At 44.8% G+C, this 27167-nt stretch overlaps 1 protein-coding gene and 1 long non-coding RNA gene across 4 annotated transcripts in view; one reads left to right on the top strand and one right to left on the bottom strand.

Annotated features, from left to right (window-relative positions):
* Positions 1–26486, bottom strand: part of LOC116546789 — a 28108-nt gene extending 1622 nt beyond the window's left edge. Inside the window, exons 1-4 of one of the 3 annotated variants that reach the window (XR_004266842.1) lie at positions 26268–26486; positions 25632–26058; positions 10198–10292; positions 2298–3085 (exon numbers count right to left, since the gene is read on the bottom strand). This is a non-coding gene — a long non-coding RNA (uncharacterized LOC116546789). Of the gene's footprint in view, positions 1–2297; positions 3086–9611; positions 9738–10197; positions 10293–25631; positions 26059–26267 lie in introns of those variants that run through there. The other 2 variants (XR_004266837.1, XR_004266839.1) reach the window with 2 other exon arrangements.
* Positions 8461–11236, top strand: FGFBP1 (fibroblast growth factor binding protein 1). The gene is made up of 2 exons (XM_032272945.1): positions 8461–8655; positions 10216–11236. Exon 2 carries the CDS (start codon positions 10236–10238, stop codon positions 10938–10940), a length of 705 nt encoding a protein of 234 aa, XP_032128836.1. The 5' UTR covers positions 8461–8655; positions 10216–10235; the 3' UTR covers positions 10941–11236.
* Positions 26487–27167: the final 681 nt, after the last annotated feature.

Here is a 27167-nt window from a genome sequence, read left to right as displayed (position 1 = left end):
TTTTTTTAATGGAGTCTCACTTTGCTGCCCAGGCTTGAGTACAGTGGCACAATCTCAGCTCACTGCAACCTTTATCTCCTGGGTTCAAGTGATTCTCCTGCCTCATCCTCCCATGTAGTTGGGACTATAGGTGCCCACTACCACGCCGGGCTAGTTTTTGTATTTTTAGTAGAGAGGGCTTTTCACCATGTTAGCCAAGCTGGCTTCTAACTCCTGACCTCAGGTGATCCATTTGCCTCGGCCTCCCAAAGTGCTGAATTACAGGTGTGAGCCACTGCATCCAGCCGTGTGGCACTTTTTGATAACAACATAGGTTATATGAATACATTTTTTTGAATCAATGACCTGTTTGGACTCTGGCCCACCAGTCACTATCTGACTGGCCTTGGGTAATCGTTCATTTTCTCCTCTCCATCATGTGGATAATAACAGTACCTGTCTCCTAAGCATGATTCAAGGATTACATGAGATTATCCATGCAAATTGCAAGGAGTAATAGCTCAAGTGGAAGCTTCTGTCACCCTCACCATCACCTTATTTCTCAGTCACACTTTATGAATGAGTGCTGTGATGGGCAGGTCTGCACAGAGTGTGGATGTTGTAAAAGGATCCTTATCCTTGGGAAGATTGGCAGCCCCTGGTCTGGATGAAGCCTAAGGTGAAACCTTGAATGCTCCCCTGCAAAACTCTTTGTTGACCTTATCCATAGCTTCCTCCCAGTCCAGACATTTACATTATAGATTCTCTCCCTTCTGGGGACAGTGCTCTGCTTCTCTGAGAACAGGTGCTCCTCTTCCAGACCCAGCTGCCTGTTTCAGAGGTCTGGGCTGTCCATCAGAGAATCCTGCCCTTTGGCCATGGTTGACAAGTCCAATGGCAGGAATGAGACTCAAGACCGACCAATGGTATCTCTCCCTGGGATTTTTCACACTGCAGGTTGGCTTGGAACTGGTGACACCCATGTTACCCACACAGGAGAGAAAATTAGTCAGAGAAAACAAAGCACAAATGCAGAGAAAACCTGAGGTGATACAAAACCGAGCATGATGGTGACATTCAGGTTCCTTCATCTCCCTGACTGGGTGGTTGTATTCATCATGTGTTTTAATTTTTTCAGCTCATGCTGTTTGGTACCTTTGAGAGCCTTATAAATTCAGGGAGAGACAGACCATCCCTGGGTTAGCTAATTCCTAAAGATACTACAGTATATTTGGAATCATGCCCATCACATGTAAGTCAACCATTCCCTTTATCTAACCCTCACATACCAAACCAGTGTTACCCCTACCCTAAACGTACCCAGAGACAGGACCAGACAGCCAGACCATATGCCCCAGAGCCTGCTGGAATTATTCAGAACAGCACACCCTAGACAGTGTTTTCCATCCAGCCGCAGCTCTCCCTCGGAAACGGTGACCTCGGTGTTCCCTCGCTTCTGCCTTCACCACCTGACCCAAACCTCGTGTTTCCCCTGCTGAAGCCCTGTGTGCTGTGGCACGCCCCTTCTCTTTGGAAATGTAAGTACAGTCATGCTTAGGTATTTAAGGAGGATTACTTCCAGGACCCCAATGGGTATTAAAATTTGCAGATGTTAAGTCCCCCCTATAAAACGGCACAGTATTTGCATATAACCTATGCACATCTTCCTATACACTTTAAGTCATCTCTAGATTACTTACAATACCTAATACAAAATAAGTGCTATGTAAGTCATTGTTATAGTGTATTATTTATTTGTATTATTTTTCACTACTGAATTTTTTATTTTTTTTCCATTTATTTATTTTATTGCATTTTAGGTTTGGGGGTACATGTGAAGAACATGCAAGATTGTTGCATAGGTTGTTTTTATTTTTTAAAATATTTTTGATCTGCAGTTTCATTGAATTCACAAATGTGAAACCTGCAGATATAGAGGTAAGGGAAGGAGGTAACTGTAATACATTTTTTCAATGGCACCAGCCTTTCTGTGTCATCATTCAGTCACCTTCATGAGTTAAAATCCCACAGGTATCCCAGCACTTTGGGAGACCGAGGCGGGTGGATCACGAGGTCAAGAGATCAAGACCATCCTGGTCAACATGGTGAAATCCCGTCTCTACTAAAAATACAAAAAAAAAAAAAAAATTAGCTGGGCACGGTGGCGTGTGCCTGTAATCCCAGCTCCTCAGGAGGCTGAGGCAGGAGAATTGCCTGAACCCAGTAGGCGGAGGTTGCGGTGAGCCGAGATCACGCCATTGCACTCCAGCCTGGGTAACAAGAGTGAAACTCTGTCTCAAAAAAAAAAAAAACCCACAGGTACATTTTGGGACAGTCAAGCAGCCAGCAAGGTGACTCAGTGTTCCATATGGACTGTGCCTCCCACTGCTCTTGGCTCATTAACTGACTGTGCCAACCAGCAAGCTCTACCTGGGAGGGCACTGCCAGCTGGTGGGGTGCCTGTGCTCTGCCTGCTACTGACTGCCTTGTGCCACCTCTGTTGTGCCCTTTCACGGTTTTCTAGCCTAAACTGTGCTGAGGGAAGGACAGCAGATCTAGCCTTGCACAGGTAGTACCATTGGGAGTGAGAGAGGTCCCAAGTGCATACCTTATTAGACCTATTGACCAGGCAGATGTGAGGTTAAGCAGGCAATTTGCACTAATTAGCACAGTAAAGACTTCCTGGAGAAAGCAGGAGCAGGGAGTGGATGTCCCTAGGGTGCTTTGAGGGCACCCAGACTGATGATCTGCCTGCCAAGACCGTAGACAGGGCTCACCCCAGAGCATTGAGGAGCGGGCATTCAGGCCCAGGCACAACTTTCTTCTTGTAACAAATCTTCCCTTACTCTGGTGGACAAAGTCCTGGGCAAGTGAGGTCCTCCTTGAACAGTCCATCAGGGGCTGATATTGACTGCTGGGCCCCTGAGCATTGGGACCCTCTGAAGATACTCACCCATTTGATTCCAAATTTGGACAGACCCATCTCTAATGGTTGGCAGCTAGGTGTAGGTTATCTCCCCATGGCAAACCATGACTCCCAATATTGCTATATGGGCAAATCTCTTTGTTGTTTTGGCCTTGCTGCTATTGTGATTCGTTCCTTGACCTGGTGGGGTGCAAGGGATCACATCCCTGGAGATGGAAGGTCCAATTCTTCATGAAAGAGGAAAAGAGGAGTAAGAATTCCCATCCTGCTCTCCCTGAGATGCCTGGAGATGTTCCTCAGCCTATGAAAGCTTGTCAATCTTCTGGCCAACACGCTTAGGCACTCCTGACACCACAATTTCTCAATAGAAGAGCCTCTTCTTAAAACTCAATTGCCCCCAAATCAGAACTCTGCCATGACTGCCTTCTTGGACGTAGCTCCCAGGCCCTCTGAGGTTACTTGGGACACCCTAGAAAGGGAGGCCTTTGCCCACAGCAGAGGCCATCAGGACCACCAGGAGCTTGTCAGGTAAGCACTCAGTGGCAAAACAAACACAGCAACAAAAAACTGGTATTGAAAGGAGACCAGAAAAGAAAAGTAAAATGTTTAGCCATCTAGAAATGCAACCTATTCTAAAGATTTAATTTATGAGGAAAAAAAAGAAGAGGGAAGGTATTGATTATGCTTTGCATGGGGGCTGTGGCAGGGACCCTGGGCCCTTCCCCTCCTGCTCTCAGCTTTTCTCAAAATTACTCATTCTATCCAATCAACAACTGACAAATATTTCACTCTTACTAATGTGACTAACATGTGCTACTTAATGAAAATAAATCATTCTTTAAAAAATACCCCACATGCACTCATATGTTCATTATGGTACTATTCACAATAGCAAAAGCATGGAATCAACCTGGATGTCCATCAATGGTAAATTGAAAAAAGAAAATGTGGTACATATACACCATGGGATACTATCCATGGAGCCATGAAAAACAATGAATCATTTCCTTTGCAGTAACATGGATGGAGCTGGAGGCTATTATCCTAAGCAAATTAACACAGGAATAGAAAACCAAATGCCATATGCTCTCATTTATAAGAAAAAGGTAAATATTAGGTTAGCATAGACATAAAGATGGCAATAATAGAGCTGGAGACTACTAGAGTGGGGAGAAACGGAGGGGAGCAAGGTCTGAAAAACTACCTATTGGGTTCTATGCTTACTACCTGAGTGACGAGACCATTTGTACAGCAAACCTCAGTGACATGCTATTCGCCCATGTAATAAAGCTGCACATGCACCCTCTGAACCTAAAATAAAAGTTAAGAAATGTGTTAATATTACGTGGTTAATAACAACATTCTTTTTTTTTTTTTTGAGACAGAGTCTTGCTCTGTTGCCCAGGCGAGAGTGCAGTGGCATGATCTTGGCTCATCGCAACCTCCACCTTCTGGGTTCAAGCGATTCTTCTGCCTCAGCCCCCTGAATAGCTGGGACTACAGGTATATGCCACCATGCCAAGCTAATTTTTGTATTTTTAGTAGAGATGGGGTTTCACCATATTGGCCAGGCTGGTCTCAAACTCCTAACCTGGTGATCCACCCGCCTCCTAAGTGCTGGGATTACAGGTGTGAGCTACTGCGCCCGGACATAACAACATTCTTTCTGAGGTAAATAAACTTAGTTGGTTTTCACCTCGCAATCACACCCGGTATGATAGAATCCACACTTAACTATCTCTTCATTATCTAAAGAAATAAAACTTTTGTTGTCCTGAACAAGAATCCTGAAATCTCATGACGAATGAGCATGTTAAATTTGGAGAGCAAATTTTCTTGAGTAGGTCTAAGATTAATGCTTTTTGCCAGATAAATTAGATTTTACTGATGTTTATTTCACTAATTTCCTTATTCCCTGATAATAAATATTTTAATGCACATTATTTGCCCAACAAATTAATATTACTTTAGTGCAGCAGCTCAGCATTTGCTATGTCTTTTTATAACGTTACCTTTGAAGGAAGGGTTGAGTTTTGACGACTTTGGCCTGGTGGTAAGTTTGGCACAGTTAAGATTTATCTCAGAACCAAATTGCATCCATTCATATAATCTCTGGTGACTACATAAATAGGGCCAGGCCTCTAGGTCCAGAAGCTCCGTGGGAGTAACAGGCATGAGAGTAAAATCAGCTTCTGAATTTCACATCCCCAACTGATGACCAGACATGCATTCAATTACCAGCCTTACCCAGTGTGTTTTTACCAATTTTGTTCAGACTTCTTTTCACACTCCCAAATGATGAGAAGAATAACATGATCCTAATCTAACCAGAAAACACCAATTTCCAAATGAGAAACATTCTCAAAACACCTAACCAGTTCTTCTGCAAACTGCCATAGTCAGCAAAAACAAGCAACACCTGAGAAACAGTCATAGCCAAGAAGAACCCAAAAAGTCATGATCAGTAAATACAACATGGTGTTGAAGCAGGAGCAGCCACGAGAAACAGACCTCTCGGACACCGAACTAGGAAGGAAGAGGTGATTTATTCGTCCTGGAACAAGGCGACATAGTTGTCTAAGCCAAGCTCGTCTAACAAAGAGAAGCTCTACCTTTATATAGGCTTACAACTCTAGATATTACACGTGAAAGGGCCTTGGGCTTACAGCCTTAGAAATTACATGTGAAAGGGTCTTGGGTTTATAGTTTTAGAAATTTCATGTGAAAGGGTCTTGGTCCATAGAGTAGGCGTGGGGTGGGGATTTGATCTTGTTAAATAAAACAGTGCCATCCGGAAAGATTCCCCCATACTATGCCCGCTGTCTATAGGAAGATGATTTAGGAGGTGCTCGTTGGCCAGCCTTTTCTTCTACTGAAATGCAGTGTGGAAGTCAAGAGAGAGGTGATCATAGATGCTTGGGTCTCTTTCCTCACTGTCATGTTGGGATCCTGGACAGAAAAAGAACATTAGGAGTTGAAAATTTAAGTCTACACAAAACCTGCAGGTAAATGTTTATAGCAGCTCTATTCATCATTGTCAAAATTTAGAAGCATCTAAAATGTCCTAAATGAATGAATAAATGAACTCTGGTACATTCAATCAATGGAATTTTAGTAGCAGGTGAAATAAAGGGACTTGGATATATTCAATCATTGGAATTTTATCAACACTTAAAAGAAATGTGCTATCAAGTTATAAAAAACAAAGAGAACCCTTAAGTGCATATTACTAAGTTAAAAAGTCAATATATAAAGACTACATATTGTAAGATTCCAACTATATGACATTCTTAAAAAGACAAAACTATGGAGACAGTAAAAGGATCAGCAGTTGTCAGGGGTTGAGGGGACGGAGTGGTAAGTAGGCAAAATACAGAGGATTTTTAGGGCAGTTAAACTATTCTGTTTGGTAGCATAGTGGTGGGTATTGTCATTATACCTTTCTTAATTAATTGAGATTAACATGTCATGATACATTTCTCAAAACCCAGAGAATGTACAGCACTTAGAGTGAACCTAATGGAAACAATGGGCATTGGGTGATAATGACATGTTAATCATGGTAAATGTACTACTCTGGTTCACGATGTTGAAGGTAGGGGAGACTGCCTGCGTGTGGGGAGGTGTGCATAGGACTTTTGATACTTTCCACTCAACTGTGCTATGAACCTAAAACTACTCAAAAAATGAAGTCTGTCAATAATAATTAAAAATATAGAACAATAGGTAAATCCTAAGCAAGTCTGAATAAAGTACGGACTTCAATTGATAATAATGTATCAATATGTGTTAATTAGTTGTGACTGATGTATCATAGTAATGTAACAGATAAACAGGGAACCCAGGTGAGAAGTGGAACGATAACTATCTTTGCAACTCTCTGTAAATCTAAAAGGATTCTAAAACTTTTTTAAAAAATTAAAAAGGGAAGGTATGAAGGGACGGAGAGAGGAGAGTTCCACAATTTCCCAATGTATGGGTGCATTGCCTCATTTGTGTCTAGAATAATAGCAGTGACTTCCAGATAATTCTTCTCTAATTATGTGTCAGACACTGTGCTTGGGCCCCCTTGGCTCCACATCTGTCCCACAAGGACCTGAGCAGACTTTCTGCCTGGAGTTCTTGTGAAATGGGCCTTTGTGTACTCATGACTAGGAGTTACAGAGCCCCTTGGTCCTGGGAGCATGGGGAGGTGGAAGAGCCTGAACCTACAGGAACGTGCTATGCACTGCATGGCTGGGGCTCCACGTCCTCTGCAGTCTCCCCAGAGCCACTGGAAAAGGAACTCGTTTCCTAAGCTCATGGAGATGTGAAGAAAGCTTGGGGAAACAGCCTCAGCACAGAGCCTCGCATGATGTAAGCTCATTAGAGGAAGCGTGCGTTTCTCCCCGTGGACATCCATAACAGCGTGGGTGGTGTAGGGAGGATCAGGAGCCAGTGACACCAACAGAGAGGGGCTGGCATTGGAGCCTGGCCTGAAGGATGAGGTGGTGTGTGCCAGGTGGAGCGGGACAGGAAGGGGAGCCCAAGGACAGGGAACAGCAGAGGCAAAGGCAGGCAGTGGGAATGGGCACGGAGCATCTGGAAATGGTGGGACAGGGTTTCACTGTGGCCAGATTGCAGTGTGTGTGTTTGTACGTGTGTGTCTGTATCTCTGTGTATGCATCAGTGTTGCTGTGTGTGTCTGTGTGTGTGATTCTGTGTGTGTATGCTGATGAGTATGTGTGTTTGTGCATGTGTCTGTGTCAGTGTGTGGGTCTCTGTGTGTCTATGACTGTGTTTCAGTGTGTGTCTTTGAGTGTGTTTGAGTGTGTGTCAGTGTGTGTTTGTGTATGTCTTCATAGGTGTGTCAGTGTCTATGTGTGTGTCGGGGCGTGTGTACCTGGAAATGAGGTTGGGATGGCAGGACGAGCCAAGGAGGCAACTGCCCCACAGCCTGCTCTGATGCTGTGCCGCTGAGTCTAGTAGGGAAAGAGCAAAGCAGACGCTGGAAAGGGAGTCACATGAAGGAGAAGGGCCCTGGGAGCCAGTGGGGAGTATTTGGTGTCACCTGGCAAAGCTCAGAGAACCATTAAGACCCTCCTATGAGGCAAAATGATTCTGCTCCACTTTATGATAATAGCTTAGCCCAGTAAGAATTCCCGGATTCTACCAGGCCCTGAGAGGCTGGGAAAGAGGGAATTTTTAACATAAATTTCCCTACTGCTAGAATTAGGAAATCCTCTGTTTATGCAGTCACTTCAGATGCTAACAGGAGCTCAGACACTAAGAAGGCTTCCGCAGCTTCAGTCACCCATTCGACAAATATTTATTGAGAGTGGCAGGCAGGAAGAGATGAGACCATGGATGTAGAGAAGCTCACATTCAATCATGAGATCCCCCTTTTCCTGACTCTGTGAACTTGGACAAGCTATTGCATATCTCCAGTTACATATTACTAAGTAAAAAAGTACTATTTTTACATTTTTTTTTTTACCCAGAGTAAACAGGGAAGAGCCTAGAGGAAGCATTTAATGGCGCAGGTAACCCGCCTTTTCACTGGATTACATCCAGCACTTTCCCTGCAGGAACGGGCTCCCTCGGAGGGGTGTGGCTGGGAGGAGCTGTGAGTAAGGTGTCAAAGTAACTGTTATAAAAACCCAGTCAGCCTGGCTCCTGTTGAAGAGTCCACCCCCTTGCACGCTACCTGAGACAGTTGCAGCCTGCAATTCGTTCCTGGGATCGCACTGGACCTGTGTGCTCCGAACAAGGTAAGAGCCTTGCTCCTTTAACAGCTTTATTACATGCCACTGCTTCTCACTCCCCTGAGGGTCTGGAGTTCTTTGGGCCTGCATCCCATCATGGGCAGGTTGGGGGCTGAGCCCCAGGGCTGTGAGAAATGGCTGGGTGTCCCTTGGGCATATCTAGCCTCCTCTTCACTATTTATTGCTGTTCTCTGCCCTTTCATGATTGCCTTTCTCCTCGTTAACCCTAGAAGGAGGCCAGCTTCTAAGGTAGAAATCAGATCAGGATCATTTCCTGGGCCTGCCTGCCTCTTTTTATAAAAATTCTGTGTTTTGTTTTAAATGGAGCACAAATAATATAAATCATCTTATCATCATGCATTATATCAAACTAAATTGGCATCGTTCATAGTTGTTTTTCTTATTCTTTGCCAATGTTTTTAAAGGGCAGAGTAAACATGAAAAGCAAAAGGGATCAACCAGGGTGACAGAAAGGAATAAGGAGATTAATCTGACTACCCATACCAGCTTTGAGACTTGCCCACTATGAGATCCTGAGCAATTTATTTACCTGTCTGAGCCTTAAGAGTCAGCTGTCACCTGGAATGACATACTAATAGTTACTTAGAAGGGCTGTTGTGTGGACTTAACAAGATGGGAATCAAACCCAGGACCAGTACTTAGCACACAAGAGGCGTCGTATAGAAATGGACTTCTCTTCTGCTATTAAGCATGGGTTTTTATTGTGCACATGATCAGATCTGTGCAATTCAGTGTGACATTGATGTTCATCCTATTGGTTCAATGATTTCTCATGATCCGTGTCTTCGATCTTGCGGTGTGAACTATCCGGTTGAAATTCATCTCTCTCCACCCTGGTTCACTTTGCCCAGGCACATCAAACAACCTCCCCACCTCATGCCTTTCCTTTGGCTCTTACTTCCTCCCAAAAAGCTCCCCCACCCCCACAACCCCACCCACCACACCCAAACCCCAGGCATGTTCAACTCTGGGTCAACGTCACCTTCCATAGTGGTTACCACATCCTTTCTCATTTTGGGCATTTGTGTCCATATGGAGTTGTGAAATAGAAATCCAGCCCTTTGGAGCTGGAAGAGAGTTTGGAGCAGTAGCTTGTTTCAGATTAAGTTGAGGCAGAGATGATGGGATAGATTCCCTAATCGATGCCATTTAAATTCTCTCAAAGAGTGGCTTCTAAGCTCTCTCAAACCTGAGGTTTCTTGTTCGTGGTAATATCTTCAACACCTACTCTAGTGCTCAATAAATGCTTGTTGAATGAGTGAATGAAAGAATGAGGAGTGAGCAAGTACAGGAGTCGACGAGTGCATAAATGAGAAATGAGAGTTCGTGAGGCTCCAAAGAGTGGTAGTTTTGTGACACTCAAAACTCAAGTCAAGTGGAAATGTGAGTAGACAGGCTGCTTGTCTAGTGCCTCTAGGAGCCAGAAGCATTCTTGGTTTACTCCGAAATCAGGCAGATACCTGTCAGGGTGGAGGGAGGCCAGTGTGTAGTCCTGCACAGCCGAACTGCTGCCTGCCACTGACTCACCTGCCTTTTGTCAAACAGGTGCCCGCCCAGCTGCAGCCATGAGGATCTGTAGCCTCACCCTGCTCTCTTTCCTCCTACTGGCTGCTCAGGTGCTCCTGGTGGAGGGGGAGAAAAAAGTGAAGAATGGGCTTCACAGCAAAGCAGTCTCAGAACAAAAGGACACTCTGGGCAACACCCAGATTAAGCAGAGAAGGAGGCCTGGGAACAAAGGCAAGTTTGTCACCAAAGACCAAGCCAGCTGCAGATGGGCTGTGACTGAGCAGGAGGAGGGCATCTCTCTCAAGGTCGAGTGCACTCGATTGGACCATGAATTTTCCTGTGTCTTTGCTGGCAATCCAACCTCGTGCCTAAAGCTCAAGGCCCAGAGAGTCTATTGGAAACAAATTGCCCGGAATCTGCGCTCACAGAAAGACATCTGTAGATATCCCAAGACAGCCGTGAAAACCAGAGTGTGCAGAGAGGATTTTCCAGAATCCAGTCTTAAGCTAGTGAGCTCCACTCTACTTGGCAGCACAAAGCCCAGGAAGGAAAAAACAGAGATGTCCCCCAAGGAGCACATCAAGGACAAAGAGACCACCCCCTCTAGCCCAGCAGTGACCCAGACCGTGATCACCAAAGCTCCCGAGTGTACGGAGGACCCAGATGTGGCAAACCAGAGGAAGACTGCCCTGGACTTCTGCGGAGAGAGTTGGAGCTCTCTCTGCACATTCTTCCTCAGAATGATTCAGGACACGTCATGCTAATGAGGTCAAAAGAGAACGGATTCTCTTAAGCGATGTCATGTCATAAGTCCCTCTATATGCTATAAAGCTCTCTACAGTCCCCAACAGATAGGAAGTTTTGTGCTACGTGAGTGCAACAAAATATTTAAACAGATTTTGTAATTTTTGCTTTTGTGTTTTGGAATTTGCTTTATTTTTCTTGGATGTGATAAGTCTTTGAGCTGAATGAGCCAGAGTGATAATTTCAGTGCGAAGAACTTTCTGCTTAATTAACAAAGATAATAAAATTCTGGATGTTTTTCAGAAATACATTCAAACATTGCTTGGTTTCTCTGTGTCTGGTCCCAAATAAACTCATAAAGCCATCCCCATATATTAATGGAAAAACTATCTAAAAAGCAACTTCCAGTTCCCGACCCTTCCCAAGTTCTCTTTCCAGAATCGTTTATGTTTTTATCCATTGATCTGTGGTGTTTTGTGCTTGTTGAAGTGTAGTAATTAGGATCCCTATTTTCAGGTGGGACATCTGGTGCATGTTGTGATTAAATCACTTGTCAGGGACTCATAGATGGTAAGAGGGGAGGTAGGATTGGAACCCAGAAGTTCTGACAGCTGAATCTGCAGGGTTGAGGGACCTCCCCTACTGACTCATGTCAGAGCTGCCCATTCCCTCCCCTATCTGCAGGACCCTTGCCTTGCAGAGTGCATTTTTGGAGAAGAAATGAGCTTCATTTCTTCATTCTTGGAGAAGAAAACCCTAGTTAAGCACAGTGCCCATGATAAGGGCTGTAAAGGAAGCGGGAGAGAGCTACAAGGAAAACCGGAGAGAGGAGGCAGAAGATCTGGGCTTGAGCAGAGCAGGGAAGGTAATACGGGAGCTGGATTTTGGAAAGAGTATCTGTATAAATAAAATGGGGCAAAGTGGAGGCACTTTAGGTATTTGATAACATGAATGAAAGTGAGTAGATGGGAAGTTCCAGATTCTGGGAGAGGTCAGGCGGCTGGGAGGGGATGGGAAACAGGAATGGGACTACCGTTCTTCATTTATATGTTAGTATAAAGGATCTGAAAGTTTTATTTTAAGAGCTGAGGAGAGAGGATGAACTGTCCCCGGTGCCTTGTCACAATTCCACAGCCAGGGAAAAGGGGAGCAGAAGTTGATGAAAGCACAGTTCTTTAGCATGTCTGATGGTGGCAGGGAGGAATGGCAGGTGGGGTAGAAGGAAAGCCTTTTACATTCACCAACCTACCGGGATGTACACTGAGAATGTCAAAGGTCAATCCACAGTGCCACAGCCTCAGAGTGACATTTGGATGTCATCATCATCATCATCAATAAAACTAACACTTACCTGTTTTTATGGGTTTTTTTTTTTTTTTTTTTGAGATAGTCTCACTCTGTTGCCCAGCCTGGAGTGTAGTGGCATGATCTTAGCTCACTGCAACTTCTGCCTCCTGGGTTCAAGCAATTCTCCTGCCTCAGCCTCCTGAGTAGCTGTGACTACAGGCGCATGCCACCATGCCCAGCTGATTTTTTGCATTTTTAGTGGAGACAGGGCTTCACAGTGTTAGACAGGATGGTCTAGATCAAGGTGGGTGGAACACTTATCTCTGAACTGCTATGAGGAAGCACCGTGCTGCGTTCCCCACGGATGGTGCGTTTATTCACTTACTCAACATATAACTTACAGAGCACTGACTCATGCCAGACTGGGTTCTAGGTGCCAGAGATACAGCAATGGATGTACAAGAGATGAGTGCTCTGCCCTCATGGAACTTAGCAGTGGGGAAAGTGATGATGAGCACATGATTACACGTGAGTTAGAGAAGACTATTAAAGCAAGGGACGAGGAAAAGTGATTGAGGGTAATGAGCTTTAGATGGGGTGCTCAGGAATAGCCTCTCTGTGGAGGTGACTTTTGAGCCTAGATCTAAAAAGAGGGATCAAGCCAGGAGACACTCTTCAGTAAGAATATTCCAAACAGAGGGACTAGTCAGAACAACTGCCCTGAAATTGTGGTTAATTTACTTATTCCATCCTATCTGCTTCTTCTCTATGCGAGGAACTCTTCCAGAGGCAAGAAATGGCAACAAAAAAAAAGAGAAAAAAAATCCCTGTCTTCATGGCACTTCTATTCCCATGACAGGGATCATGCTTGGCATGTTCAAGAAATGTCCAAGAGGGTGGTGCCATTCATTGTAGGATGCAGGATGGGGCCTGGGTCCTGACCTGTGAACTCTGCACCAACTCCAAGAGCTCTGAAGCAACATTCCAGACTCTCCCCAAGATCCTTCAAGCCAAACAAAGAAAGGATATTTTCCCTTAAGGTCTACACTGGTTCTCAACCCGGTGGCCCCCTCCTCTACAGATATAACTTAATATAACATGCCCCTGAGATAGAAAACGACTGGTATTCTCTAGGAATCGTAAAACAGTCATCAGGTTTGCTCTGGGCTGGCATGAAAATTGGAGAACAGACCCAAAGCCTTCTTAAACTCCTCCAGGCCGTCAGTTGGTGGTTCTAGTTCACTCCTGGCCTCTGACCACTGGCAGAACTGGAAGGAGTTTTGCCTCCACCATGGACGGTAAGCTGGATATGGCCTCAAGGTTTGCTTCTGCTGATAGATAACCAGTCTCAGGGCCAATTATTTAATCTTCTGAGCAGAAATGAGCTCATCGTGACCATGGGATCATGAAACCCATACACTGTTAAGAGTCCTGAAACACTGACATTGGTCAATATCTCTGAATCTCTTAATACTATGCCAATAGTTAGATAACAGGTATTCAACACAACTGACAATTTCAAGTCCACAGCAGGAGACTGAATTGTAGAAGAAAGTCAAAATTCCCAATGAAAACTCTCTAACTGTGGAGCTTTTTGTTTTCTTTGTTTCTGTAGTGCAAGTGTCCAGAAGCTACTCTTATGGATCACTGACTATGTGCCAGTGGTTTTGCTCCATTGTTCCAGGAATCCCCCACAACCCCGTGTGGTAGGAGTCTCACCCTCATTTTCTAGATGAAGAAACGGAGGCTGAGAGACACTGAAGAACCTGCCTGGGGTTACGAAGTTATGAAATGGCAGAGCCTATAATGAGAATCCCTGACCGGAAGGTCCTAAGCCCTTTCTGCCTCTGAAGTGTGTGATTTTCTTCACTCAGTGACAGAAGAGTGACATTTATGGTCTCTGGATGTGGGCCAGACCTGACAATGAACAAGAGCCCTCAGTCCTTTCCCCATGTATATCCTCTTCTTTGTCTGTACAGAGAGAAAATTCTAGAAGTGAATGCTTCCATTGTATTCAGCCTCCCATCATAGTCACATGCTGAGGGGACATTTTTAGAACACAGTAAAAATAAATACGTAAATAGAGCCTCCACAGACTTTACATTGACTTCTTTTTTTTTTTTTTTTTTTGAGATGGAGTTTCGCTCTTGTCACCCAGGCTGGAGTGCAATGGCGCCAACTCAGCTCACTGCAACCTCTGCCTCCTGGGTTCAATTTCCTGCCTCAGCCTCCCGAGTAGCTGGGATTACAGGCACCTGCACCACTCCCAGCTGATTTTTGTGTTTTTCGTAGAGACAGGGTTTCACCATGTTGGTCAGGCTGGTCTCGAACCCCTGACCTCAGGTGATCCACCCGCCTCAGCAGCCAAAGTTCTGAGATTACAGGCATGAACCACTGTGCCTGACTACTTTGATTTCTATTCAACTTACTGCTATATATTGTCTCCTTAAGAACTTTCTGGACGTGAAGTAGAAAAGCCACCTTTCTCTGTGTGTGTGGACTTTAAGATATGACTTGTTTTGACAGCAAAAGATGGAAATTTTTAGGTAGGTAAGATGTGCTGAAGACTGGCATGTCTGTATCCCCTGAAGCCTCTCAGAAGTGGGAATGTCTCTCTTCTCTTATAAAACTGCCTCTCAGCAGAGAGAGGGAGTCTTCCCTCCAGCATCGCAGCTAATTGTGGTAACTGACAATCACATCAGTGCTGACTTGAATCTCTGGAATCCAATGTATCTCACCTAGCCTCCTTCCCCAGCCTCTCCCCTAAGTTGTTTTTGGCAGAACCAGCAAAGAATGCCAAAGTGTTTGGAGTTGAAATCTTTCAAGCAGATATGACGCTAGCCACCTCTGATGTGTTAGTTTTGGTAATTGCTGTGTACAATGCTCACCTTGAAATGTCTCACTCAAAAGTATTTCATGCAGAAATATGCAAGAAAATCCTTATGAGACTCCCTCTGAAGAATGGGAGGAATAGGGAGAAATTTCTAGAAGTAGGCTGACTTGGGACCTTGAGGTGGGCCATCCAGGGGAAGTTTCCATAGCTGAAAATGTATTATTATTATTATTTTTTTTAAGAACGAGAGAAAGGAAGAAAAAGAATAAAAAAAAGAAAAAGAATAAAGGAAAGGAAGAAAGAGGAAGAGGGAGAGAGAACAGGGGTGTTGCTTTATTGCCCCGGCTAGAATGCAGTCTAAAACTGGGTATGCCTGTAATTGTGTTTAATAATAGAGACATAAAAAAAAATGAGGGAAGAAAATAATTAACAAGCAGCCAACCAATATTTCATTTAAACCTGTAAGTACGTGTGATGTAGTATTGATAAGAGTGTATATTTTGTGTATTTAAAGTGGAGAGTTCTATGAATGTTAATTAAGTCTACTTGTTCTGGATCTGAGTTCAAGTCCTGGATATCGATGTTAACATTCTGTCTCATTGATCTATCTGAAAATGTATTATATGGTTTGGCTGTGCGGCCCCCCCCCCCCACCCAATCTCATCTTGAATTGTAGCTCCCATAAGTCCCACATGTCATGGGAGGGACCCAATAGGGGGTAATTGAATCATGAGGGGCAGGTCTTTCCCATGCTGTTCTCATGATATGAGCAAGTCTGATGAGAGCTGATGGTTTTTTAAAGGGTAGTTCCCTCCGCAAGCTCTCCCTTGCCTGCAGCCATGTAAGACACGACTTTGCTCCTCATTTGCCTTCCACCGTGTTTGTGAGACCTCCCTAGCCATATGGAACTGCAATTTTATTAAACCTCTTGCCTTTATAAATTACCCAGCCTCACATATGTCTTTATTAGCAGCGTGAGAACAGACTAATACAATGTGGGTAATAACACAGCAGACATGAAATCTATCTTGTCCACCACCAAATCCCTGATGCTCAGAGCATGCCCAGCACACAGTGGATCCTCCATAAATACTGGTTGAGTGCATGAAAGAGAAGGAGAGAAATCACTGCGGGGACAATGATTATGGGCTCCAGAGTAAAAGAATAGTGACCAGGGACAAGTTATTTTATCTTACACTTTCCATTTATAAAATGAGTCTGGAATATGTATCCAATAAGAACTATTCATAATCAAAATCCAACTCTTGGTCCTTACACATAGATATTCTCATCAAATGTTTGTTATAAGTAAGTAAATGAAAGAACCAATTCTCTGACAGAGGAGATAAGAAGGCAATGTTCTAGAAAAGCTACACCAGACTCAAGATAGGGCATGCCATGGACCTGCCTGTGAGATGGAGCCTGGCTGTGTGCAGCACGATTATGGGGTTCCTAAAGCCTCTGCCCAGTGGGCCTTAAGAACCCCATGCTCATGAGCTGCACAGAAGCGCTTTCCGTGAAGGGAGAAGATGAAAAAAAGCTGGCGCTTATGGGCAGCCTCTGCGACTTTCTTAACCTGACTTCCAGCTCACTTCCTACAGGCTCCTCCTGCTCAGGCTCCTGGGCAGCTGGTTGCCCTGGAGACCCTTCTTTGGGTACAGAGGCCCCCATCTTTACTGCTCTTAGATCTTGGTGCTCAGGGGAGCCACTGATAAGAATCAGGTTGCCACTTGCTGAGGGCGCTGAGTGAGCAGAGAATGAATCTGTTTCACTTCCCACTCTATTCTCAGCACCCACCCAGTGCGTGGCAGCTGCTCAATAAACCTCAGAGGTTACAGAAGGGTTTCTCAACCTCGGCACTGTTGACAGTTTGGACTGATAATTCCCTGTAGTAGAGAGCAGCGTGTTCATGCTATGATGTTGAGTAGCATCCCTGGCCCTTAGGCCCTAGATAAGTGTAGCAACCTTCCCACTGTTACGACAAACAAAAATGTCTCCAGAAGTTGCTAAATGCCCCCTGGGGACAAAACTACCTACAGTGGAGAACAACTGGACTGCGGTGAAGTTGTGGCACACTCACAATTCACTTCGGCTCCTTCAACAGTGTATGTCCTGCTGTGGAGGGGGAAAGAGAGAAGCGTAAAGATCTGAATCCTGTAAACAATTTAATCCACACTTGAGAGAGCAGATGGGGGTTTGCTGCTTTTCAATCTGTCTCTGGTCTTCCAGTGTTCAAAAATATGTATTTTATTTTTGTTCTACATGCAAACCAATGACTTTATCTGGTACCCAACAAAAGAAAGGTTGTTAAAGGTAATTTTGACTAAAATACATTTTTACAAACATAAGCACTGCCTCCAGAACCTGACTGCCAGGCACAAGGTGATTTAGTGGTGGCACATTTGTTACCAAATGCTGTCAGAACCATTATTCAAAGTAAAGCAACACCCCCTACTGACATCGAAAAGAGCCAAGGTGAGTGACGTCATGGGAGACTCCCGAAATATGTAGGACCACCCAAACCTGAAGGTGCAACCTCCTTCTACACCCACTCCCATTAACACAACTGTTAATTTAGTTCCTGGAATTGTCTTTCCTGGAACTGAGTATGAAGTTTGCTCTAAACCAAGTATTGGTAGCCCCAAGGTAAGCTGGGGCTTGGCAAAGGCAGGTGTCTAAGGATCCAGATGGGCCATCCTGGCATATGTGCCAATGTTGTTGGAAAAGCCCAAAGCCAACCCCTTGGACTCTGGGCAACCAGGCAGGGCAAGGTGGGGAGGGGAGTGGCCATGGCTTCAGAGCAGAAGCAGGTGTGGGGACCAGACAGGACAAAAGATTCCTAGCCAGCATTTATTAGGTGCTTCCTGCCTGCTAGAGGCAGTGGTTCCTAGCCCTGGTTGCCGGTTAAAATCACTTGGGGAACTTTAGAAAATTCTGATGCCCAGGCTGCATCCCAGAGCAGTCCTATCAGAACTGTAGGAGTGAACAGCTCAGGAGTTTTTAAAGCACCCCAAGTGATCGCAATACGCAGCCAAGGTGGAGGTCCACTCCTCTGGGAACTGTTCAAACTGCTTTCCCTGCATTAGCTCATTTCATCCTCAACACCCATTATTGTCAAGACTGTCCAGGGACCAGGATTGTAAGGAGTTTTGTCACTTTCCAGGGTCACAGAGTTTGTAGGAGCAGAGCCTGGAACCACCCCACGTAGCTGTGCTCTCAAGCACTCACACAGAGGAGTCTGCAGGGGAAGAAGCCCAGGCAGTGGAATGAGCAGGGCCTTGGGATTGAAATCTATTCTACCTTTCCATGGTCTGGGGAGGCCTTGGGCTGTCATTTCGTTTCTCCAAATGTCTTAGCCTTCTTGTCTGTGCGTTGGAGGAACGCTATCACCTCTGCATAGTACAGGGAGGATTCAGTGAGATGAAGTTTATGAAGTGCCTGACAACATTTCTGGGACATACCCAGCTTGATCATTTATTAGACTACATTGCCAAAAATGGGTCAGCAGGTAGAAAGGCAGATATTGAAAAGGATCATCAAGATACATTGACATGCTGGACTGGGCTCAGTGGCTTAAGCCTGTAATCCAGCACTTTGGGAGGCCGAGGTGGGTGGATCACCAGAGGTCAGGAGTTTGAGACCAGCCTGTCCAATGTAATGAAATCCTGTCTACTAAAAATACAAAAATTAGCTGGGCGTGGTGGCACACACCTCTAATCCCAGCTACTCAGGAGGCTGAGGCAGGAGAATCGCTTAAACCCAGGAGGCGGAGGTTGCAGTGAGCCAAGGTTGCAGTGAGCTGAGATCGCGTCACTACACTCCAGCCTGGGTGACAGAGCAAGACTCCATCTCAAAAAAAAAAAAAAATCATCTCCAAGGTCTAAGATTTTGCTTTTGGAAAACAGGGTTTTTTTGGAATTGTTTTTTTCTTTTCTTTTTTTTTTTTGATACAGGATCTCACTCTGTCACCCAGGCTGGAGTACAGCCTGAGACAGGGTCTCACTCTGTCACCCAGGCTGGAGTACAGAGGTGGCACATTCACAGCAGCTCACTGCAGCTTCTAACTCCTAGACTCAAGTGATCTTCCTGCCTCAGCCTCCTGAGTAGACAGGACTACAGGCCTGCACCACCACACCCAGTTAATTTTTTTTTTTTTTAGAGATGGGGTCTCACGGTATTGCCCAGAGTGGTCTCAAACTCCTGGCCTCAAGCAAGCCTACCGCCTAGGCCTCCCAAAAAGCTGGGATTACTGGCATCAGCCACTGTACGTGGCCAGAGAACAATTTTTATTATTGAAAATGTCAAACATTTATTAAGTAAAGAGGACCAGAGTAATGAATGCCATTGTATTTCTCATACAGCTCAAACAGCTCTTAGCTTATGGCCAATTTTGTTGCATCTACACGAGATCGCATTTATTCCCACTCCCTGGACTGTTTTGAAACAAATTCCAGAGGGCATATCATTTCATTCGTGAGTATTTCAACACATATCTCTCAAAGATAAGGCAAAAGCATGCATGTTTAAAACTCTTGGGATAGACTGCCAAACTACCTGCCAAAAAATATGCAACAATTTCCATTCCCACCAACAGTATAAGAATGTGGCCATTCTCCTTGTCAACCCCATGTACATCAGTTCAGTGTCCAGTTAAGAAGGGGTGAGCAAATGAGACAAAACTAAAACAGACAGTTCAACAGAGGTGATTAAAAATGGGAAACCAGGCTGGGCACGGTGGCTCATACCTGTAATCTCAGTACTTTGGGAGGCCGAGGTGGGTGCATCATCTGAGGTCAGGATTTCAAGACCAGCCTGGCCAACATGGTGAAACCTTGTCTCTACTAAAAATACAAATATTAGCTGGACCTGGGGGCAGGCACTTGTAATCCCAGCTACTCATGAGGCTGAGGCAGGGGGAATTGCTTAAACCCAAGAGGCAGAGGTTGCAGTGAGCTGAGATCATGCCATTGCACTCCAGCCTGGGCGACAAGAGTGAAATTCCATCTCAAGAAAATAAATAAATAAAATAAAAAATAAAAATGAGAAACTAGTTACAAAGATATTGGAAAAGCTAAAAGGACAGCCTGGGCACAATGGAGCAATCCAGTAGCCAGAAGTTTCCCACGGGGAGCCCCAGGGCTGGAAAGACAAATGGAGGAGGTGGGGTTGCTAAAGCCTAGGGGCCAGGGCACCCAGCTGGAGCCAGGACACCCTGGCAGGGCGGCTGCTGCTACAATGGAACCCTGGAGGGAGGAACAACCCCAGGGACACTGGAGACACAGTGCCTGCTGAAAATGCCACCAGAAACAGAGAAGCAATGTCTTGGCTTCTTCCCTCCCTCTGCTCCTACTGGCCACACCTAATCAGAAGCAGTGAGCAGGGGAGCCTGAAAAATGAGTTTGTGTCCACAGCCTCACCCCAACGCCATACAAAGCAATGGGGAGAGTGTTGGGGGGTGGATCTGAGGGCCCACAGGGCAGTGATGAGCACTCTGAGCATTGCTCCTTTAGTTTAGCTTTTTAAATGAATATGATCTTTCCTGGACCAAAATATTCTTTAAGTCAGGAGGGAAGGCATGAGTGTAGACTACAGCGAGAGAAGACACACTATTGGGGAGAATGCAAATGAGAACAACCCATTTTCATAAGAATCTGTCAGTAGCTCTCTAAGTTTAAAATCACAATCCAGGCCGGGAGTGGTGGCTCATGCCTATAATCTCAGCATGTTGGGAAGCTGAGGCAGGTGGATTGCTCTGAGCCCAGGAGTTTGAGACCAGCCTGGGAAACATGGTGAAGCCTCATCTGTACAAAAAGTACAAAAAATTAGCTGGGCATGATGGCACACACCTATAGTCCCATCTACTCGGGAGTGCGAGGTAGAAGGATTGCTTGAACCCAGGAGTTAGAAGCTGCAGTGAGTTAACATTGTGCTGCAACTGCATTCCAGCCTAGATGGCAGCACTAAACCCTGTCTCAATAAATAAATAAATTTAATTAATTATTAGTTAATTAATTAAGTTTTAAGAATAAAATCACAATCCCTTCCAGAGATTTATGCTATGCACATCACAAAGATGTGTGTGTGTGAAGATGTTCATGATGACATTGCTTTTCTTCTTCTTTTTTAACTTTTATTATTTACAGTACTAACGACTGGAAGCAATGAGTGTACTCACTCCTAGGAGCTGACTAAAAAACATGAATGAGTTAGCTGTGATGATTTCTAAGAGAAATCTAAGCTAAATAAATGAAGGTTAAAAAAAACAGTGTGAGTTTCGTGTGTCCACATGTTTATAAATTAATGCATATGTACAATCTTTCTCAAATGGTATACAATTGCTTTTCAGATCCCTGGCAACAGGAGTCGCCTTTGCGGAGAGGAAGCAGAAGACTGGGATAAGAGAATGACCTATGTGCCCCCACTACTTTGAAAATCTGTTCACTCCCCTTTGTATTAGGCTAATCATATGAAATCACGAATATTTTATGATTTTTGACTCATCAAACAACAATTTCATATGGTTCAAACTCTTATTCCTTTATTAATTAAAAAGAAGCTGATTTTCAGAAGACCATCGGGAAGAGCTGCAATTAGCAGCGCATTTGGAGTTGGCTTTTCTAATAAGGCAAGAATGTGACACAGTAATATATGATTCCATGTTCCCCCAGAATTACATTAGAAAAAATAGGATGAAGTCCCATGAGCTCAAATCTTCCAGAAGAATTACCATCCCAGGATGTCATCCTGCTTCTCAACACAATATTGGCATTCAAAGCAGCTCAAAACAAAGGCATGCTAGGAAGGCAGATGGGGGGGCGGGGGATTTCATGAGCTCCAAGTACTGCTGAGGGCCCAGAACAAACCCAAACTAGGAGGCAGAGGGCTAGCCTGAGCAAAGGCTTAGAGGTGAGGAAAAGCAAGCCTCCTGCAGAGAAACCCAAGCAGAAGCAGGAGGGTGCTGCTGGGATGCAACACCTGAGGACAGAATTGGGAAGCACAAAGAAGAGAGTTTTAGCAGGAAGCAAACACAGCACACAGGGTGGCTGAGGAGTGTTAATGGGGGACCTATTAGTGAGGATACAGGCAGAGTTAAGGGAAACCTGTAAGGTCTTTTGGGCTGACTGATGGCACCATGGACCCTATGGTGACCCCTGTGACCCTCATGTGCACCTCTGGAGGGCCTTCCAGAATTAGAAAACCTGAAGTAACTGGAAGACCACGAAAAGTGGAACAATCAACCCCTGTGGTGACTAACTAACTTGAGACATTCTTCTATTGTTTCTTATTCCTGCCTCAATTGATATGGCCATTGGTCTTTGTAACCGACCTTGGTCAACCTTGTGACTCCAGACCCTACAACTCCCTCCCAGCTTGCAAAAAACCACCCTAAACTGTAACTTTCCACAGCCTACTCCAAACTTATAAAACCTTCTCCTATCCCACCACCCTCCACTGACTCTCTTTTTGGACTCAGCCTGCCCGCACCCAGGTGAATAAAGAGCCATGTTTCTCACACAGAGCCTGTTTGGGGGGTTTCTTCATTCAGAGCATGTGTTTTAACGACACCAACAATGGGTTATGAGACACCTGGGCTAGCAAATACAAGCCCAGGAGCCATCACCTCCCCTAGATCAAAAGAGGCAAAGACGAGGACCAGAACTCAAAAGAGAATGGTGGCTGTGCCTTTAATACTAGGGACCCCCTCCTGCTACCACCACCACACACCACTGGAGGTGGAGCTTCTGGTAGAGGAACATAGGCTGGGTTGACATGGAGGCAAGATAATAAATATCCCAGCTATGTTTTCCTCCTGCCTTCTGATATCCTTCTCATGCCTCGCAATGGCCAAATGCATCCAGAAGGCAGAGGGCTCAGCTGAGGCAGTCGGTGGAGGTCAGCCCTCCAGGTCAGAGAGGTAGAGAACAGTGGTGAGTGAGTCCAGAAAGACAGGTGGAGAATACCCAGCACTTCTGGTTAAGGAGTTGACACTTTATTGCATCAGTGTCAGGGTTCCATTGAGGGGTTTTAGGTATGGAGGCAACATGGTCAGATACAGATTTTAATAAAGACCTCTCTGGCAGCAATTCAGTAGACAGAGCTATGGGCCAGAAACGATGAGCCCAGGAGACCAACAGGGCCAGAAAAATAAGGGCCAAGGTGGGAGATGGTGAGGAGCTGAATGGGGCATGAGGTAGAAGGAGATAGAACTTACCCAGGGAGAGATGACAAGGAGCTGAAAAGGAAGTAACAGAAAGGACACAATGAGTTTCAACTTTGATTTTTTAAAAAATTTGAGAGGTCTTAGTGAAACAACAGGCAGGCTTCGTATTTGTGTAATCAACTGAATTTTAGTGCCAACAACTGAGATTAAAAATAAAAATGCAGGGCTGAACGTGAAGGCTTACACCTGTAATCCAAGCACTTTGGTAGGCCAAGTCAGGCAGATCTCTTCAGCTCACAAGCTTGAGACCAGCCTGGGCAAGATGGCAAAACCCTGTCTCTACAAAAAATACAAAAAATTTAGCCAGGGCTGGTGCCATGTGCCAGTAGTCTCAGCTGTGCGAGTGCAAAGCTGAGGTGGAAGGATGGCTTGAGCCTGGGAGGCAGAGGTTTCAATGAGTCTAGATCGTACCACTGCATTCCAGCCTGTGCAACAGAGCCAGAGCTTGTCTCAAAAGAAATAAATAAAAATAAAAAAATTAAAATACAAAAGGAGCAAAAACGATGTTTAGAGAATGGTGACTGATGAGTTTTGTTTGGGATAAGTTGAGTTTGTAGGATATCCAAGTGTAAATGTCTAACAGACATTCAATTTGAGTCCAAATATTGAGTGGTCTCTGTCTGGAGATTTGGAAATTAAAACCACCAGTAGGCTGGGTGAGGTGCCTCACTCCTGTAATCCCAGCACTTTTGGAGGCTGAGGCAGGCAGATCATCTGAGGTCAGGAGTTTGCGACTAGCCTGGCCAACATGATGAAACCTTATCTCTACTAAAAATACAAACATTAGCTGGCCAAGGTGGCACATGCCTGTAATCCCAGCTAATCAGGAGGCTGAGGCAAGAGAATCATTTGAACCTAAGAGGCAGAGGTTGCAGTAAGCCAAGACTGTCCCATTGCATTCCAGCCTGGGTGACAAGAGTGAAACTCTGTCTCAAAAATAAATAGATAAAGCCACCAGAGGGTAAATTCTAGTTAAAACCCTGAAAGTAATGAGATGTCCTAGGGAGAAGGAGAATCTAGGAAAGTAGACAGGTTGTCTGGGAGCACCAGCACTGCGGAGTGAAAGGAAGAAGAAATCTACAAAGCTATAGACAAGGAATGAAAGACCAGAGAAGACAAGAAAGAAGCTTCCTGGGAGCAGAGGCTGGAGTGTTCAATAGCCTTAAATATGGTGGTAAATAAGAGACAAAGAACATCTTCTGCTTAGAACTGTGAAAGGAAAATATCTTGGGCCCCCAAAATCGCTAAGCTAAAGGGAAAGTTGAAGCCAGAAACTGCTCAGGTTAAACCAGCCTCCCATTCTATTCAAACTCACCCTCTGCTCACTGAGATAGATGCATATTCTGATGGCCTCCTTTGGAAAGGCTTATCAGAAACTCAAGAGAATGCAGCCATTTGTCTCTCACATACCTGTGACCGGGAAACCCCCTCCTTGCCTCGAGTTGTCCTCAATTTTCTGGACAGAATCAATGTACATCTTACATATACTGAAAAGGAAGTAACAGAAAGGACACAAATGAGATTAAACTTTGATTTTCTTTTTTTAATTGAGGGTGCTCCCACCTCCTCACCCGGGCTAGCAACTACAAGATTTATGTCTCAAATCTCCCTAAATGTACAAAACCAAGCTGTGCCCCAATCGCCTTGGGCACATGTTATCAGGACTCCCTGAGGCTGTGTCATGGGTGTGCATCCTCGACTTTGGCAAAATAAACTTTCTAAATTAACTGAGACCTGTCTCAAATTTTCGAGGTTCACAGGACTTCGGAGGTTGTAGGTGACTTTGGAAAGAGCAGTTATGACTCTCTTGGTGGATGGATTACTGGGGGTTGAGGTGTGAAGCGAAGGTAAAGTAGGCATTGAAGATATAGATTACTCTGTTTAGAAGTCTGGATAAGGATGGAGAAGGGTAGGATGATGTTTCTCCTAGGTATCATCCTAGGCTAGTGCATGAGTGTTACGGTTTTAAGGGAACATATAGAAGGAGAAATGGATGATGCTGCAGAAGAGGGAATATCATGAAGCCCAGACCTGGAGGGGCCAAGAGGGCACGGATCCTGGCACTCTCTGTGCTCTTATTGCCTGATCACTTGTCCATCCCCTACATCCCTCTACCAGTCAGGGAGCTCCGTATCTGCTGTGCTGAGAGTGTTGACTGGCACACGGCCATGCTAAATCCTTACTTGCTGAGTGAATGAATAAGTGATGGTAGAGTGGATAGTCAGAGATATAAGTCCAGACAGAAGGAATGCACCTTTGGCAAAGCTTCTGTAACTTGCACAAGATGGCCAAGGTCTAAAACATGACATCTCCAGCCAGATAATTGTCTATAGTAAGGAAATAATCAAGATTTACCTTACAGATACATACCCAGCAAGCAAAACCTCCAAACAGAGCAGGTTAAAAGAAGACCTCTATAGTGAGGGTTGCTGGATTAAAATCAGTGAAGCTGGAAACTGACAAGCTTCATGTTTAAATTAATTGGGCACTTGAATAGGACTGATTTTTATTAGTTCATTTAATTTGGCTTAAGATCTTGCTTTTTATCTGGGGCAGAGATGGAGTTAGATTCTGTCTTGAGACTTTTTCAAGTTTTCAGTTTACTTTTTATCCCAGAGTGACTAAGGGTTTAGCCACTTGCAAAGAAAGCAGAGGAAGGGAATTTTGCTTTACTTGATCAAGGTCTCTGAGGGCTGGAGTCTCCATTACTCATCCCTCCTAACTGGCAACAGGAATACTTGGGTCCGCAGTAGGCTGGATAGACAGGGAAGTCAGTGCATGGCATTGTGAGAAGCTGCTGGAAAGCAAAACAGGGAAAATAGTAACTTAGGGAAGGGAGTGAGGGTAAATGAGGAAAGCAAAGAATTGGTATTTCTTTTACCAACCAAGTTACCAGTAACTTGAAAGAGCAAAATGCACTCACACCTTGGATCCCAGCCCCACGCTTTCCTTAAATTTGGGCAAATCTCCATGAACCTTATTTGTGAAATGGGAACATGTTACCACTGTAAGGTTTCCAATGGAAGGTCCCAGGTGGTGAATCTGTATGGGTCTGTGCAACTTCAATTCTTGCCTCTTCTGGAGAAAGAATTCGACAGAGTGGCATTACGCAGAAAAAGAGGCAAAGGCAAGTTTCAGAGCGGGAGTAAGTTTATTTAATGCTTTAGAACAGGAAACGAAGGAAAGTACACTTGGAAGAGACCCAAGTGGGCCCTGAGGTCAAGTGCAACGTTTAACCTTGATTCTAGGACTTTACAGGCTGGAGTGCAGTGGTACTATCTCAGCTCACTGCAACCTCCGCCTCCCTGTTTCAAGCGATTCTTCTGCCTCAGCCTCCCACTGGCACCCACATTCAATTAACATTTTGGTGCGAAAGATGTGGACTATCAGGAAATGATCTCTCTCTGGTGTTGGCTGCCAATTTATCACTTTTAGAGAGGAAATGTGATAATTGCTAAGCGGTCACCCAAAATTCTTAGTAGGTAGTGGGAGAGCCCTCTGCTGCCCCTCTTATACCTGTCTAACTACCTGTAACAAAATCATTTAATTAAAACTTAATTATCCTCTATAATGTGCCACATACTGTTCCAGGCACTTGAAGTATATCAGTGAAAAGTAATTCCCCTTCTTCAGGATGTGTTGGGGAATAAATGAGATCGTGCATGTAGAATTACCTGATGATGATCTGTAAAAGGTGCTGAATTGGAGGTAACTGCCATGGTGATGGTGGTTCTCATACGTAGAAAAGAATGATACAAGGGTGGTAGTATACTGATGGTTGATAGTCTCACTTGTCATCAGGGCTGTGAGCTCTCTGAAGCAAGCTGGGGACCATTGTGGAGTTCTGTTAAGTAAGCAACCACTAGGAAGGGGCCCCAGGTAGGGCAGAGACCCAGGTGGGGAAGA

The sequence above is a fragment of the Sapajus apella genome, unplaced genomic scaffold, assembly GCF_009761245.1.
Source record: "Sapajus apella isolate SASKATOON/1434 unplaced genomic scaffold, GSC_monkey_1.0 scaffold5, whole genome shotgun sequence".
In the NCBI taxonomy this organism is placed as follows: domain Eukaryota; kingdom Metazoa; phylum Chordata; class Mammalia; order Primates; family Cebidae; genus Sapajus; species Sapajus apella.
The sequence above is the reverse complement of the archived record's forward strand: the minus strand, read 5'-3'. Positions and strand labels throughout refer to the sequence as shown.

Bases quoted from the DNA above. Each gene is read 5' to 3' on its own strand.
- FGFBP1 (XM_032272945.1), top strand. From the start codon at position 10,236: ATGAGGATCTGTAGCCTCACCCTGCTCTCTTTCCTCCTACTGGCTGCT.